General features: G+C 34.5%; 3 protein-coding genes and 1 non-coding gene across 7 annotated transcripts; 2 read left to right on the top strand and 2 right to left on the bottom strand.

Moving 5' to 3' along the window:
• Positions 1-1968: 1968 nt before the first annotated feature.
• LOC110409759 (cytochrome P450 71AU50-like) lies at positions 1969-5919 on the bottom strand. The gene is made up of 4 exons (XM_021419217.1): positions 5434-5919; positions 5230-5303; positions 2879-3833; positions 1969-2739 (listed from the first exon to the last, which is right to left on the bottom strand). Exons 3-4 carry the CDS (start codon positions 3755-3757, stop codon positions 2110-2112), a joined length of 1509 nt encoding a protein of 502 aa, XP_021274892.1. The 5' UTR covers positions 3758-3833; positions 5230-5303; positions 5434-5919; the 3' UTR covers positions 1969-2109.
• A 1617-nt stretch (positions 5920-7536) lies between these two features.
• On the top strand, positions 7537-7608 carry TRNAW-CCA (transfer RNA tryptophan (anticodon CCA)). The gene has a single exon. It is a non-coding gene; the product is annotated as a tRNA-Trp (tRNA).
• Positions 7609-7742: 134 nt separating this feature from the next.
• On the top strand, positions 7743-11217 carry EMB2453 (Tetratricopeptide repeat (TPR)-like superfamily protein). 4 transcript variants are annotated; one of them, XM_021418100.1, is made up of 3 exons: positions 7743-8126; positions 8781-10037; positions 10770-11217. In XM_021418100.1, exons 1-2 carry the CDS (start codon positions 7788-7790, stop codon positions 9906-9908), a joined length of 1467 nt encoding a protein of 488 aa, XP_021273775.1. In that variant the 5' UTR covers positions 7743-7787; the 3' UTR covers positions 9909-10037; positions 10770-11217. The 4 variants fall into 4 exon arrangements, with proteins under 4 accessions (XP_021273775.1, XP_021273776.1, XP_021273774.1 ...); XM_021418101.1 differs by having other exon boundaries at positions 10738-11217; XM_021418099.1 differs by having other exon boundaries at positions 10731-11217.
• Positions 11218-11495: 278 nt separating this feature from the next.
• On the bottom strand, positions 11496-14757 carry LOC110409461 (translation initiation factor). Its single transcript, XM_021418812.1, has 6 exons — positions 14287-14757; positions 13694-14029; positions 13552-13598; positions 13016-13078; positions 12001-12133; positions 11496-11728 (listed from the first exon to the last, which is right to left on the bottom strand). The coding sequence occupies exons 1-6, from the start codon at positions 14411-14413 to the stop codon at positions 11712-11714; spliced, it is 723 nt and encodes a 240-aa protein (XP_021274487.1). The 5' UTR covers positions 14414-14757; the 3' UTR covers positions 11496-11711.
• Between the last annotated feature and the right edge of the window lie 1402 nt (positions 14758-16159).

Here is a 16159-nt window from a genome sequence, read left to right as displayed (position 1 = left end):
TTGGACATATAAGTTTCTTTTTTTCATGACATATATAAACTAAATTTATATTATAATAAATAAAAATAAAATATAGGAGATTATAATAAAATATAAAATAAAATTTATAAAATTAAAAATTTATTCAAGAAAAAATGTCATATAAAAATTTATAATAAAAAAAATACAAATATATTAAGTTTATATTTTAATAGATATAAATAATTCTGAAAATTAACATTGCATTTATAGTAAAGTGCTTGTAAAATATTATATTCTCGACATTTTAATCAATACTTTCCTAATATACTAAATGTTAAAATGTTATTTTCCATACAATTAGACTCTTTAAAACTACATTCTCTAAAATTATATTACATATAATATGATTGCATTGTAAAGCACCAAATGACACTTATGAGTTTTTAAATTTTGAATGCTTTTATGTATTAATAAATTATTAAGAAAACAATTCAAATTTTGAAAAACATTGCAAAATTAGTTTTGATTAGTGGAGAGTTATGTTTGTTTTGACAAGTTAACAAAGTTAATTTCTAATTTTTAGTATTTTGAGTTACTAAATTTTAAGAGGATTTCGATTTTTATTCTTTAAATTTGGTTTTAGTAAATCAGGTGAGTGATTTAATATTTTTTCAGTGTTTTCACTTTTTTAAAATTAATGAATTTAGATTTTGTATATTGTATATAATATTTTATCATGTGATTTGTTAAATTAGGTTGAACATGCATATATATAAATATATATAATCTCTTTGTTCCGGTTTTGGAATATAATTTATGCAACACATATTTTTCTTTTGTTTTGAACTCCGAATATGATTTTATCTAATGTATGCATATATGACTATTTTTACAAATACAAACATCAAATACCTAGTTTAAACCGAATTTGCTTTCAATGTGTTCGAGTGTGTTTTGGTGAAAGTGGATGATATTATTTTTGTGAATTTGGGTAATTACAACAACACGTTTTGGGAAAACAAACAATTCGAGGGCGGATTCTTTTATTAGTCTAATTTATGATTTGTCACACATCAGTTTACTTTATTTCTATTTCAAAATTTTTGGCATAATATTTGAAAAAATTCTTATTATTAAAAAATTAATATAAATCTTTATTTTTCTATTATTTTTAATCAAATCTTTATAATAAAATTTTATTTGATCTAAAATAAATTGTAAGAATTTAATTAAACAAAATAAAAGGTAAAATTTTTTAAAACTTTGACTAAATAGATAAGTGTTATGAATACATAAATGTCTATTGTGTTATGACAACTAAGTTAAATAGCATAACGGGACAAATACAAGAAGTGTAATATGATATTTGATTATTTATATCTAGATTTAGATATAACTTAATTAAATTAAAATAATGATATACTCCATTCAAATCAAATCTTATAAATATTATTTTATTAATTTATAAATAGTACTCATTTCATTTGTAAATAGATACTTTATATTTTATAAGAAATTTTTTTAATGATTATGTTTTTTATCTTATTACTTTTTTTAATGATTATGTCATTTTATCTTGTTTTTCAGTGATTATGACCTTTTACCTTATTGCTTAGTTAAGAAAGAGAAATAAAAGGTTAGAAATGATTAGGTAATTTGGTGCTAATTTTCTTAATCAAAGTTCCGGGTCCGAGAGGGTAAGCTTTTTCTTGTTATTCATGGATAAATTATGCAGTAGGTAAACTAATATCCTTGACTTTTGATTATCCACTGACGGATTTTGCGTAGTGTACCCCAGTGGATAAACAAATCCATTCATTTTGGATTGTAAAATTACAAGCTAGATTGCTATTGTCAAGTTCTTTCTAAACTCAAATCCCTTTTGGACGAGCTTCTACTTCAAAACACATAAAATCAATATTGCTTGTCCTTACACAGCTTAAAAATTGAAATTTATGGATTTGGGTCTTCGCATACATTTATGGATAGATTTTTTGAAGTTGGATATATATCCAAAACAAAAAGGTAAATCCAGATCTTATTTGTTAACCATGTGAGATGTGACAAATTCACAAAAACTTGCATGTAAATTGAGACATTACTAGAGAAAGCAACAAACATACTCGGGAAATATATTATTTGTAGAAATTAAACAGCCCTTTTCTCTATTTTTAGGCGCCAGGTTGGTATAGCCAAGAGATGCTTGGCTCTTGGACTAACTAGTCCGAATTCCTCAGTCATGTCCAATTCAGTTGCCAACATACCATCTGGAAGCTCCCAATCGAAGCAATGAACCAACTGTGCCACAACAAGCCGAACCATGGTGAGAGCCAGTGGCATTCCAGGGCACCCTCTGCGACCAGAGCCAAATGGGATTAGCTGGAAGTCGCGTCCGCGCAGATCAATGTCACTTCCAACAAATCTCTCTGGAATGAATTTCTCTGCATCAGTCCAAACATTTGGGTCCCGCCCAATGGCCCATGCGTTTATGAAGACGCGTGAATTCTTGGGTATGTGAAAGCCATTAACTGTGCAGTCTTCCACAGACGCGTGCGGGACCAGCAATGGTGCCACTGGATGGAGCCTAAAGCTTTCTTTCACAACCATCTCTAAGTACTCCAGTTTCTCTAAGTCTGATTCTTCCACCAGCCTCTCCATGCCTACCACATTTTCTAATTCTTTTTGGACTTTCTTTATCACCCGTGGATGCTTGATGAGTTCGGATAGTGTCCACTCAATCGCAGTTGCTGAAGTGTCCATTGAAGCTACAAGCATGTCCTGCAAGCATCGTGATAAACAAATATAATTACTCAAAGCCTAACAAGGTACCCATGCACAAAGTTTAGATAAATTCTGGTTTTAGGAGTCTATATCCAGGGGAAAAACAAATTCTGTTTGTTGAGATGTAGAAGAGTACCAGGATTATTGCTTTGATAGTGTCTCGCTCCACGCGGTACTCACTTTCTTCTGATCCCATGAATCCCAACATGACATCAACGAAGTCCTTGGTTCTGTTTTCATCTTTGGATTGAACATGCTCATCAATGACCTTCTCAAAGAAGTCGTCAAAAACCTTGGCAACAGCTTTCATGCGCTTTTTTAGCCCCTGAAGATCTAGTGCTTTAAATAGAGGAATGTAATCAGCTATATTAAAAGCCGCTCCAATTTGCATACCCTCTCGAATTATAGCTTCGAAGCCCTTCTCATCGAAATCATCATTATTGTATTTCTTTCCAAGCACCATTCTGCAAGAAATGTCAGTACTAAGAGATGAGACCTTAGCAGTAAGATCAACAGCAGTACGAGCAGAAGCAGCCTCTTGAATACGGTCAATGAAAAGATGTAGCTCCTCCTTTCTCATGGACCTGAAAGAGTTAACTTTAAGGTTACTAAGCAACTCCAGAGTGCACATCTTACGCATGTTGCGCCAGTACGACCCGTAGGGAGAGAAGGATATGTTCTGCTGATTGTAACAAATATACTTGGAACCTTCATGAGGAGGCCTGCTAGCAAAAACAAGGTCGTATGTCTTGAGGAACTGCTCGGCAGCTTCAGGGGCTGAGACAAAAATTACAGGCATGGAGCCAAAGCGCAAGTGCATAATGGGGCCATATTTTTGGGCTAACTGTTGAAGATCTCGGTGAGGTTTGTCCCCCATCATGAAAAGGTTTCCCAGGATAGGAAGACCTCTCGGACCAGGAGGTAATCTCTTATTTTTGACACTACTTTTCCGGACCAGTGATTGAAAGAAAAAGATCAGTACAGCGACTGCAAGAGTTGTCCACGTCCAGTCCATAGTGGGAATTTGCTTTACAAGCTGCTTCGACTAAGGTTGAGATCTGTGGTGCTCAAATGGGGGCAGCCAATTTCAACTGTTAAGGGAGGGCAAAAGCCTTAGACTTGATCTTTACCTCTACAACTGGGATACTTATATTCACGGTATGGAGCTTCGAGACAGAATGTAAAAAAACAGGAGCAAACTTCAATACTCAATTGCTTATATTTAGTTATTATTCTTGTTTTTATCAAGTACAAAGTCATAGTATTACACAAACATTAACTCTGTCGGAGATGTATTGGTTTATGTCTGAGCTGGATAAACCTCCAAAAACGTCTAAATTTTCTGAATAAACAGGAAAAAAAATATTATTTAATGTTGAATGATTGCCAGTTTACTTGGTCCTTACTCCTTGTATTTTGATTAAAAGACAAGTTGTGAGATTTTTCTTTTCCCTTGTCCTTGTAGCTCAAGGAACTTGTATGGCTAAACTGTCCGCCAGCATTTAGCCTTAATTAAAAGTTTTAGATTTATTCTGTCATTTTTTTGTCTCTAAGCCACGTGGCAGGTCTGTGGTGACCTGTAGCTGAGTAATCAATTTTCTGGCTTTTGTCTCTTATTAACGTCACCGTGTCTTGATAAGGAATTATTTAATTAAATATTCTCAGTAGAATTGTCAGCATATTTCTTCTACACGCCCCTCGCATGGCATCATCATAGCCATAGGAATAGGAATTATAACTAGTTGCAAGAGACAAATAGAAATTATTTAAACTAATCACTAACCAGCGTTATGCTGCGGAAGTTATTTAAAAATTATTTCAAATAATTAAATAATTTAATAATATATTTCATCTTTGAATTGAATAATAAAGTAGTTGTTAACAACAATGCATAGATAAATGCTGTTAGTGATATTAATAATAGTTTATGAGAAAAAACAGCAAATATACAATATTGTGTTAAAACATATAATGAACTTATTGACAAATCATCTAAATATTCAAATAAGAATAGATATGTTAGTGCCAACCCCAATAGTTTACAATTTTGAAACATAAATAAATATAAAAAGCTATATCCAGCAAAAAAAAAAAAAAGATAATCAAAGCACAAAATGAGGGAAAAGACAACCAACAAACTGTAAGCAAAATACCTAATCACGAGAAAAAAGTGTAGAACCAACAAAACACACATGCAATCTCAGCAACCATGCAATTCAGAGAACTAAGCCCAAACTATAACAAACCATAGACTAATATATGCTAAGTAAATGATTCAACTTCATTCCATTCCATGCAGATAATCACTCCACTAAAGAAGTGTCACAACCTCAAAGCAACTCATAAAAGCATTTTAAACTACAATCAACATTACGGTTACATTAATTATGATTTTTTTAAAAAGATTAAAATTCCAACATAAACCAAAATTCAAAAAATCAAATCAATTTTTTTTATTTTTAACTTCCAATTATTAGGAGAATGTACCTGAGTAATGTGAAGCTTTCCCCGCACATTGTCAAAATGATAAGGGTGTCGTTTTTTAAGTTTGACTTCAATTCCTGATACAAAAAATAAAAAGCTATGAAAACAAATTGAGAATTTCAAGAATAAACAAATACTAATGCTATTAATGCCCTGTTTTGGTTATTGAAAAATAGCTGGAAGATGATAAAGAAACTTAAGATATACTTTCAATTCCTTGATTTCAAGCGCCTTTGGAAAAAAAAATTCATGATTTCAGGGTATAGATAATTTTGGAAGCATTCAAACAGATGGAGAACCGAAAACCTATAAGCCACCCCGACTGAAGAGAAGAACAAAAGAGAGAAAGAGAAAGGGAAAAAGAATGAAGAGAGAAATAGAAAAAAGAAACGGGAAAAACAAAGAGACAAAGAGAGAAGAAGAACGGGAACCTCACTTGCCCACTGACCATTAGCACTAAAATAACCAAAACAAGAACGAGAACTGTGAACCCTAAATGGCACAACCAAATGACCTAAGAACCTAGGCGATACAATCGAAGATGACCCTCTCATCTAGACTAAAACCCGAATAAGCCCTCCACTTAATGCCTAAAAACCTGAAAAAGGCCCTTCATCTCAAACAAAATACCCAAAACAATTCCTGACATCCTGTAAACCTCGATCTGTTCTCATGAAATTTCTAAAAGACTAAAGGAAGATGTTTTTTAATTTTTTTAAAAAAAATTGCTACATATCTAAGCTGGTGGATAGGGCGTTGTATGGGACACAACCTGTCAACGGATAAGGATCTTTCATGCTCTCTCCTTCCTCTTTCGTAAAGAAGGTAAGTTGAGAGTGACTAAAGAAAGATGTTAGATGTAGAAGACGTCTGTAGTTAGGATTCATTAGAGTTAAGATAGTGAGTAGAAAAAATGAACTGAAAGCGCCAATCAGATAATATTTGTACCGATGCACAACCTGTGGAAGCTCTCAATCAAAGCAATGAACCAATTGTGACACTACAGGGTGAACAATAATCAGACCCAGTCGCATTCCAGGGCGGCCTCTGGGGCCAGAACCGAACGGGATTAGTTGGAAGTTGCGTCACATATTATCGATGTTGACTTCCAATTAATCTCTCTGGAAATATCTACACGGTGTCAGTAAATACATGTTGCTCGCGACCAATGGCCCATACGTTAATTAAGATGCGAGAATTATTGGCTATGTGAAACCATGATGAAGCCTAAAGCTATCTTTCAAAACCGTGTTTAAGTACTCCATTTTCTCCAAGTCTGATTATTTTACACCCCCTGCATGCCTGCCACGTTTTCTAATTCTTTTCGGACTCTATCCATTGCCTGTTATGCTTGATGAGTTCGGACAATGTCCACTCAATTGCAGTGGCTTAAGTGTCCATTGCAGCCACAAGGATGTCCTGTATTTGTGAGCAGGGAGTAAAATGAAGCTCATTACTAAATATTTCTTTCCCAGCACCATTCTGCAAGTCATGTCAGTGCTAAAAGATGAGACCTCAACCGTAAGATCAACAGCAAGTCACAGGCGGCCTTTTAAAATGCAGTCAATCAAAGGGATGAAGCTCATCCTTTCTAGTGGACCTGGCAGAATGGATTTAATGTTACTGGGCGACTTTAGAGTGCATATATTACGCATGTTCGGCCAATAAGACACGTAGGGAGAGAAGGACAAGTTCTGCTTATTCTAAGCAATGTACTCGTCAGCTTCAAAAAGATGGGCTCCTAGAAAAGACAAGGTCATACGTCTTGAGGAACAGCTCGGCAGCTCCCGAGGCTCAGGCAACTACTATAGGCACCAGGCCAAATTGCAAGTGCATGCAATTGAAAAATGTTACCACCAAAGAAAGGCCATGAATACTAAAATTTATAATGAAATTATAAAATTACCTGGTAGGTTCCTTTTGTTCTATTGTTTTTATCATATTATTATATTAAGCAAGCGAAAACCGTTTGTCCTTCGTATGCCGGCCAACAACTGACATTAGTTTATTTTGATTGACACGTCATCTCTCCAATAAACTAGAGAACAAGTCATTGTTTTCTTTGTATTATATATGATAAAAACATAATTGTAAAATCCCTTTCTTCTCATATATATTTTATTTATATAGTTCAAATGTTACCATTTGTCACTGTTTTTTTTTTTAGGATATTATCACTTATCACTTATCATGACATAAAAGTACTCAAATATAAGATTTGAAGGCATTATGTTTCTTTGTTAGTTCATAAATCACTTATTTGCATTTAGAATTTGTAAATTAATTTATTGATGGTCCCAAATGACCAACGGATCCGTGGCGCAATGGTAGCGCGTCTGACTCCAGATCAGAAGGTTGCGTGTTCGATTCACGTCGGGTTCAAAATCCCGATCCCTAGTGGATCCTCCCTTTTTCTACTTTGCCCACATATAGGGCCCTTTCGTCATTTCAGTCCTCGAAACTTTCCATATTTGTAAAACGCCCCCTGCAGTCCCCGCCATTTTAACGCAGAAGCCTTTTATCTTCTCCAAACAACGAAAGGCGAAAGTAAAGAACAAACAATGCCCCTAATTTTATCACCCTGCTCTTTGCAACTCCCCGCATTCCATTCTCCATTCTCCCAAATTTACATATCCACCCTGAGTCAGCCATGTCATCTTTCAACCCGACCCATAACACGAATATCCTGTATTACGACGCGACCCAGGCGGAAAACGGGTTCTTCAAAGGCCGAGGACCCGGAAGCTCTGGAACTGGTTCGGGTCTTAATGCGAAGTTTCAGCGACAAAGAGCCGTTGGTTAAGACATTGAACAGATACGTGAGAGTTGTGAGATGTAAGCACTGTTTTCTTTTGTTCGAAGAGCTTGGGAAAACGGATAAATGGCTTCAGTGTCTTGAGGTTTGTTTGTTTCTCTCTTTCTTGATTTTTTTTGGGTCCATTTTAATATTTTGGGTATTTGGAATTGTGATTTTAAGGTTTATTATTGATATAATTTTGGGTAAAAAATGTTTTTTGAAAAATTAAATACTGAAGATATTAATTTTTTTGGATAAAATGAAGGGTGTTTTACATTTATTTTGAGCAATATGTTAGAATTAAGATGGTATTTTAGTCGTCTGTTTAATTGTTAATAAATTATAACATTTTGTTTTGCTGCTATTTACTTTTGCTTTACACCAATTTTCTGGAAGCAAAGAAATAAGTAATAGTAGTAAAAAGCCAGTAGTAAAAGCAGTAACCAGATGGAACTTAATTAACATCATTACTTGCTTGCAATACCATGAAATATATGAGAGAGCTTGAAACTTGGAGTTTTAGTTAGTTGAGAGGAAGCTTTTGTATTCATCTTGAGTTTTTATATATTTGGAAATTTAAGTTTTTGAAGTGTTCTTCAAATAAAAAAAAGTTTTTGAAGTGACCAATCAGTTGGGTTTTGAATTGCCTTAATTGGAGCAAGCGCAATTTAAAAAGAGGGCCATTACTGTTGGTATTTGGTAATGACATTCGATGAAATAAAATGGTTTGTTTACTTACATATTGTGTACCATTCAGGTTTTCAGGTGGATGCAGAAACAACGCTGGTACATTGCCGATAATGGGATTTATTCTAAATTGATTACAGTTATGGGAAAGAAAGGCCAAACTAGAATGGCAATGTGGCTCTTCTCTGAGATGCGTAATAGTGGTTGTCGGCCTGATGTTTCTGTTTACAATGCTCTTATCACAGCCCACCTCCATTCGCATGACAAGTCGAAGGCTTTGGACAAAGCTATGGGGTACTTTAACAAGATGAAGGGAATGGAACGGTGCAAACCCAACATTGTCACATACAACATCCTTTTGAGAGCCTTTGCTCAAGCTCGAAATGTGGATCAGGTTAATGCTTTGTTTAAGGATCTTGCAGAGAGCATTATTGCCCCTGATATATATACGTATAACGGTGTGATGGATGCATATGGTAAAAATGGGATGATTAGAGAGATGGAGTCTGTTCTTTCTCGAATGAAAAGCAATCAGTGTAAGCCTGATACTATTACATTTAATGTGCTGATTGATTCATATGGCAAGAAGCAAGAATTTGATAAGATGGAACAAGTGTTTAAGAGCTTGTTACACTCCAAGCAAAAACCTACCCTCCCTACATTTAATTCAATGATAATAAACTATGGGAAGGCACGGCTTAAAGAGAAAGCAGAACATGTTTTCAAAAAGATGACAGATATGAAATACATACCAAGTTTCATCACCTATGAGAGTCTTATAATGATGTATGGCTTTTGTGACTGTGTTTCTAGGGCTAGGGAAATATTTGATGGGATTGTTGACTCTGGGAAGGAGATGAGAGTTTCAACCCTAAATGCCATGCTTGAAGTTTACTGCATAAATGGTCTACATGTGGAAGCAGATAGGCTCTTTGAGAATGCACATAGGATGGGGGTGATTCGTGACTCATCAACATATAAACTTCTATATAAGGCCTACACTAAGGTCGGCATGAAAGACCTCATGCAGAAGTTGGTGAAGCAAATGGAAAACGATGGTATAGTCCCTAATAAGAGGTTCTTCCTTGAGGCTCTAGAAGCTTTTGGATCTTTACCTGCTAGTCCTGATTCTGTTAGTACCACAATTGGTGACAGGCCAGAGAAAAGTGCAAAAACTGATGTGGAAGTAACTATTTGATTGGTTTTTTTATTCTTCTGATCTCCTTCCAACTAAGTGTGATTCAAAGCAAGGTGTGTATTGCATTCGGATGGTTATCAAGTTTGGCTGCATTGCCGCACTGATTGACCGTTGTCCCCACCAACTGTGGTATGTGTCTCCTATTTTGTGCTATTTTCTATTTGCATATGCTAAGCCTATATCTTCTTAATGTGAATCATTTTCTGTGCCTGATTTTATATTTGAAAATATAATAGTATCTGCCAAATTCTGCTCTTAGTTCATAGTTTTAATCATATTGTTATGTGCAGAAGCTTTCTGTCTGCTTTTCAACCTGCACTTTATTGCACCAGTTGTCAAAAGATATTAAGCATGATATTTTCAGGCATCTATATGTCACAAACCACCGCCTGCTTGTGCGTAATTCTAAATTTTCAGAAGTAGAAGCTTTCGTGAAGATTTTTAATTGGATATAGGATCCAGTGGCAGTCTTCTTGCCCTTAACATTGGCTCATTATTCGTTTCTGACGTCCACCTTATCTTAGTTTTTAGCTCCTTCCAAATAGCATCCTGTTTTCATTACCTTCCACTATTTATCCTGCTGTTCAGTCTGCCATTGTCTGAACATGGTTTTCATCCAGACTAACTTCTAAAGAAGTCAGGGCCTTCTTAATTACAAAGTAGTTTGTGCAGCTGTTTCATTAACTTATATGAGAGAATCTTTAGCAAGTGAAATTTGATTTTTGATATCTTCTGTCAATAACTGGTTTCATTTATTTTGTGCGGCTTTTCAGGCCAACCAACCAATTCTTCCTTCTGAAAATTAGTTTTGCTCTGTCAAAGTGTGCAGTTTAATTCAAATACAGTGAGTTGTGCATGCAGAGACAAAAAGAAGAAAGAATGCAGAACATTTTATGCATTGCAGGCTTCCTCAATTGTCAGCAGCGAATTTGGAAGCTAGTTTTGAATATGTGCCGCTCCTCATATTTCGGTTTATTAATGTTCACAGCATGACATGCTCCATTATGGAGCACTTTGCTACGTTCATGACGGGCAACTAAGATGGTATAGTGAAGTGTGCTGTAGCATTGAATAAGGAAACTGTCTTCCAATTGATTTGGGTTGGTCTAAAATGTTTTATGATTTGTTCTCAATGACTTAAAATAGGAATAATTCCTCTACAAGAGAGATGTACAAGCAAGCTGCTTCATTGATAAAAGTAACACTGTAGAATGTAGACTTGCATCAATGATTCCATTTTGTGACAGAATAACATTTTAAATTTTGGTTTTATATCCAATTAAATAATATGAAAGCATCTGTAGCTTTTTCTTTTTAAAACTTAGGATTTTGGATGTTGCTGAGCTTTTGTTTCATGAGTGATAGTTGCAGATATCAGAGGAAATTACTGGTCTATCTAATAGGATTCCAAATCAAGGGATTAAGCAGCTGCTTGGGTTGTTTGGATTTAGAGTGCAACCATTTTGTCCAAGGGTAAAAGGATTTAAATACAAGCCTCCATAAATGGGAATCCCCACCTGTAGAAAGAAATGGAATGGAGGGAAGTGTAAAGGCCTATAGCTGGATAACTGTTCGTGTGACCATAAGTTGATTAATATGGCAAAGCAGCTCTAAACTTATCTGTGATTACAAGGAAGATATCATAACAGAGATCCTATCATCCTACACGAGCAAGGTCATCTTCAAAAGTATCAGTGAGTTACAATAATAACCAGGTGAACAATGAGGCAAGGGCCATTATAAATTTCCTGCACTAGTTGAATAGATTTAACCATCATAACTGGCTGAACAGTTTGAAGTCAATCACCCCTCCTCTGACTCTGCAAGCAAAATTTCAGAAATCAGAACAATAACAAAGGGAAAGCATCTGCATTTCAAGAACATAGAGCATATAAAGGAAAATGCATCAACTATTATGTTTTAATAAGGGAATCTTCAAAAAAAATTATGTTTTAATAAGGGGAACAAAAAGATTTGATCATTCAGGTGTTTCAAATTACTTCCACTTAATGAGCAAAAAGGAAAGCAACACCCTGCAGAATATTGACCATGAAAGTCTGAAAGAAATAGATACACTAAACTAAAAGCATACCACGTATAGCTTCCATATTATCCTCCTTGTACACACCAAGAGGTGAGCCATGGACAGAAAGAAGCATCTCCCCAGGCTTAGGCAACCTCAGAGTTTTGGGTGTCATCCCAATTGATAACCTTTGGCTGGTCACCTGGAATAATAGCAATAAGATAAACCATTCTGTTAATGATAATCTAATAGAAGCCATCTAGAAATACAATTAGATTGCTCTATGGCAGCAAAATGAAAAAAATAATATTTTAAATTTCAAACAAAAACAAAACATGCTTCTTTAGTTTCTCAGTGTAATAATCAGGGATTACGTAATAGTTCTAAAGGGGAGAGAATTGCTGTTCTGATAGGGTTTCATAACCGCGAAGGTTCCAATTAGCTAAGCTAATAACGTCCTTAGGTTAGGTAGACTGGTGTTAAGGGTGTTAAACAACCAAAAATGTGTAATTATCATAACTATCCAACATACCAAATTATAACAGCACATCATTGATCACTGGATGAATTTTGCAATGAAACAATCTAATCACTAAATGTTTCATAAGAATAAGCTTTTGTCTTCCCCATTTCCTTTTCAATCCAATGGCTAAGGTACATGATAGAGGATAGCCCCTTCATCCTCAATCTTTGGCACAAGCACTAAAGGACTTAAAGGGCAAAACTACTCACAACTAGGAGCAATCTTTTCACAGTTACATTTTCCTTGCCACTTATCGATGGTCTACTTCATCATGATAACTCTTTTCCATTTTAATTGTCATATTGATTTTGATGTTAAGAATAAATCAAAACTTAAAGTTATCATAAGAAACTTTAGCTCAGCCATATCTTGATAGCATCCCAATAAAATGTTAAACACAATCTTTTCAGAAAAGCTCCATCAATTAGGAAAATGGAAAAGGGTACAGAAAAAAAGTTACTGAATGCGACCTCCGACCAAACCCCCATCCTCGAAAAAACATGATAAATTAGAATCCAGGTTTATAAACAAAAAAGGTGTAAAGAGGATTAGGATACAAACCCCAGGAGTTCGAAGAGCATCATGCATTCCAAACGTCTGATTGTCCGATGTCCCTTCCAAAAGCTACAAAACAGAAATTTTAAGTTGAAAAATTACATAAACTCATCACTTTATAACATCAATGAATGGATGACAGGTACGCAAGCTTTATTGTTCTTATCATCTAAATCTTGCAATAATACACAAAGATATGGTGTAAGTAAAACCTCAAAGAAACCTAATTTTTGTTTGTCGACGATTAGATTATGTTCAAAGAGGAAGGAAAATTGTAGCTCAGACATAAGAGATGCAAAATGACCTATAACGAAAGTATTGGTTGAATCTAACTTGCCATTAAAATGAATCTTGAAGGACATATAGTGTAAAAAAAGTTCTAAAAAAAAGAAAGCCTCCAATCAACAAGATAATAACAAATATAGCAACATCCAAGCATCCTTAAATGTCGTAACTTCAAAGCTACTTGGTTCTTGGAAGAAACAAAGGCAACCACTTTCTACATTTTTCCAAGATGCAGATGAAGGGTAAAGAGAACATACAAAGTCCTTGATCTGCAGATTGTCACCCTGTAGAAGGCTTGTTCTTTCTGCCACCAACAAAGCAAATATTTCAGACAGAACCATTGTGGAAAAATCAAAAGTTAATGTTGACAACAACTGTTTCAAAAACATTTAAAACTACCTGTTTCAGTTGTCAACTCAAAGCCACCAAAAGAAGGAATACCAACGTCGTGAGGATAAGCTATGGACATGCGATGTAAAAGAGAAGAATGTATGTCTCTTCCATCCGCATTATGAACGGATATGTTACCATCTTCGTGTTTCCACCGCACTTCAAACTGTCCATTTTCCGCATTTCTTACAACTGACAGATTTGGAAGATTTTCATTGAAAAATTGCAATGCAGGTGTTTGCAGCTGCTCCTCACTACAATATGAGCGTAGTAAACGCAATGCAGTCAGCATATGTTCAATTTCCACATCCCGGATAGCCCTAATCGCAGCACATTGCCGTTCAACTGTTACACAAAATAATAATAATAATAATAAAAAGAATGACATCAATAAATTGAGCAATATTAAAACAGTTTCCATAGTTTAATCACTTAGCTTACCTTTTGCTATCTACTTTTCACATTCTCAAAAGTCAAAAGCTGCTCTAAAGCACAAATAAATGGTAAAAGGCAAAATAGATTAAATGCACAGACACCCAAACTATAATATCAATTCGAACATATTTGCTACATATGAAAATGTGATTGAAGAACAAATATACCTTCCTGGTCGATTAATCCCTCTTTATTCTCCTCAATTCGGCTCCCCTTTTTGTCATCGTCCTCTACTCTGCGTTCAGCTGATGCTGGAACCTCTTTACCAGTTCTTTTGGCTCTACGTTTCGCCATTTACACTGAGTATTTCTGGGTTTGTCGCCTGAAGTAGACTAAGCACATAAACTCTCGAGATTTAAATTTTGAAAAAGAAAATTTAGGGGGCAAACCCCAATTCAGCGGATTGCTCGACGGTAAAGAGCGACTGGCGGTAGAATTGAATGAAAAAGGAAATTAACAACAAAGCCGTCGAGTCATCAAGGAATACATTCGCTAATTCATTAAGAAGAACAGAAATAAATAACCAAAACGAAAATTACAAATTTAAAGAAAGAAATTTGGACGAGGCGTGGAAGTGGGCGGATTTGTTCTTGAGAGGATAGTCCCGCTTTCTTCTTTTGAATTTCCTTTCTCTTCTCTCTTTCCTGGGCCTGGAACGCAGGAATACCATCGAAGCGGAGAAAATTATTTCATTAACATTGGGCCTAAAATGGGCTTCACCTCACTTGGGATATGTTGGGCTTTAGGCCTTTTTCCTTCACTCTAAAGAATGGAGATATTCAAAAATCGTTTTATTTCTATTTTCTAAAATTCGGAGCTCGAAGATAAATTGAGGCTTCAATGAACTTGAATGCTGAATTTGTTAATCTAAGCATTTGGGATAATTGCAATTCTAAAAAGTTTTCCTCAAACCATTTTGCAGTGATAATTGTTTTATCATCAGGTTTTGCATGTGCCAATTTTTTTTTTTTGAGCAACAAGACTCCTTAAATTATTCAATTCAAAGCACCCTCTCACTTGAGGCAGTAAGCAGGGAAATCTGAAATACAAACCGTGGAAGGAAATGAAGCACCAGCACTTTTATTTTATGCCCCTCACAAAATTTGATGCAAACAGGATACTCAGGATGGCAGGCGAACCAATTTAAGATTTTATTTTTTTTCCTTCAGAGAAGAGGTAAAGAGCTATGGGCGCTTTAGTGAAGGAAGCAAACATTAGAAATCCGATGGCAATGCATGTTAATCAGTCGTGGTGCCTCATGTATGTCTGACTTGAGTAGTGAATCATAGGATGCATGGGTTACAGGGCGTAGACAGTTAATTTTAGTTATTATTTATTTTTTAAAATATTATATCACAACGTAATATAATAAAAAAATAATAAGATAAATTAACAAAAGCAAAATATTTTTTTATGAAGAACAATTAAAGCAAGTGGGACGTACGTTCATACAAAACAATTAATACAAGTAGAACAATTATAACAATTAAAGCATATAAAGCATTACTTTGTACAAAACAATTAATACAAATAAAATAATTACTTCTCGCATAACAATTACTTCACGCAAATAACAATAAAAATAATCTGAAATAAGTATTAAGATTATAGTTACTCTCACTTTAAAATGTTTTGAAGAATTTGATTTTAATAGCTTAAAAACGGAAGTAATTAAAAGGTTTTTTTATAATTTTTTTCTTGAAATATAAGTGTTTCTCTCTTTTAAGTATTAAGGTGGCGTTTGGTACTTTACAATACAATGTGATTACAGGTAATATGATTGCAAGTAATGTGATTGCAAGAAAAATAACATTACAGTATTTGGTATATAAGCAAAATAATTATTAAAATGTAGGGAAGATAACATTACAACGTTTGTTTTACAAGTACTTTATGGGAATGTAATGTTAATTTTCAAAATTGCCCTTATTTATTAAAATGTAAGTTCAATATACTTGTATTTTTTATTGTTAATTTTTATATAATATCATCCCTTAAATATATTTTTAATGTCATATATTTTACTTTCATTTATTATTG

Source organism: Theobroma umbraticum, unplaced genomic scaffold (assembly GCF_002168275.2).
Source record: "Theobroma umbraticum cultivar Fairchild unplaced genomic scaffold, ASM216827v3 scaffold_44.0, whole genome shotgun sequence".
Taxonomy (NCBI): domain Eukaryota; kingdom Viridiplantae; phylum Streptophyta; class Magnoliopsida; order Malvales; family Malvaceae; genus Theobroma; species Theobroma umbraticum.
Note: the sequence above shows the minus strand (reverse complement) of the source record. Positions and strands in the feature narration are given on the sequence as shown.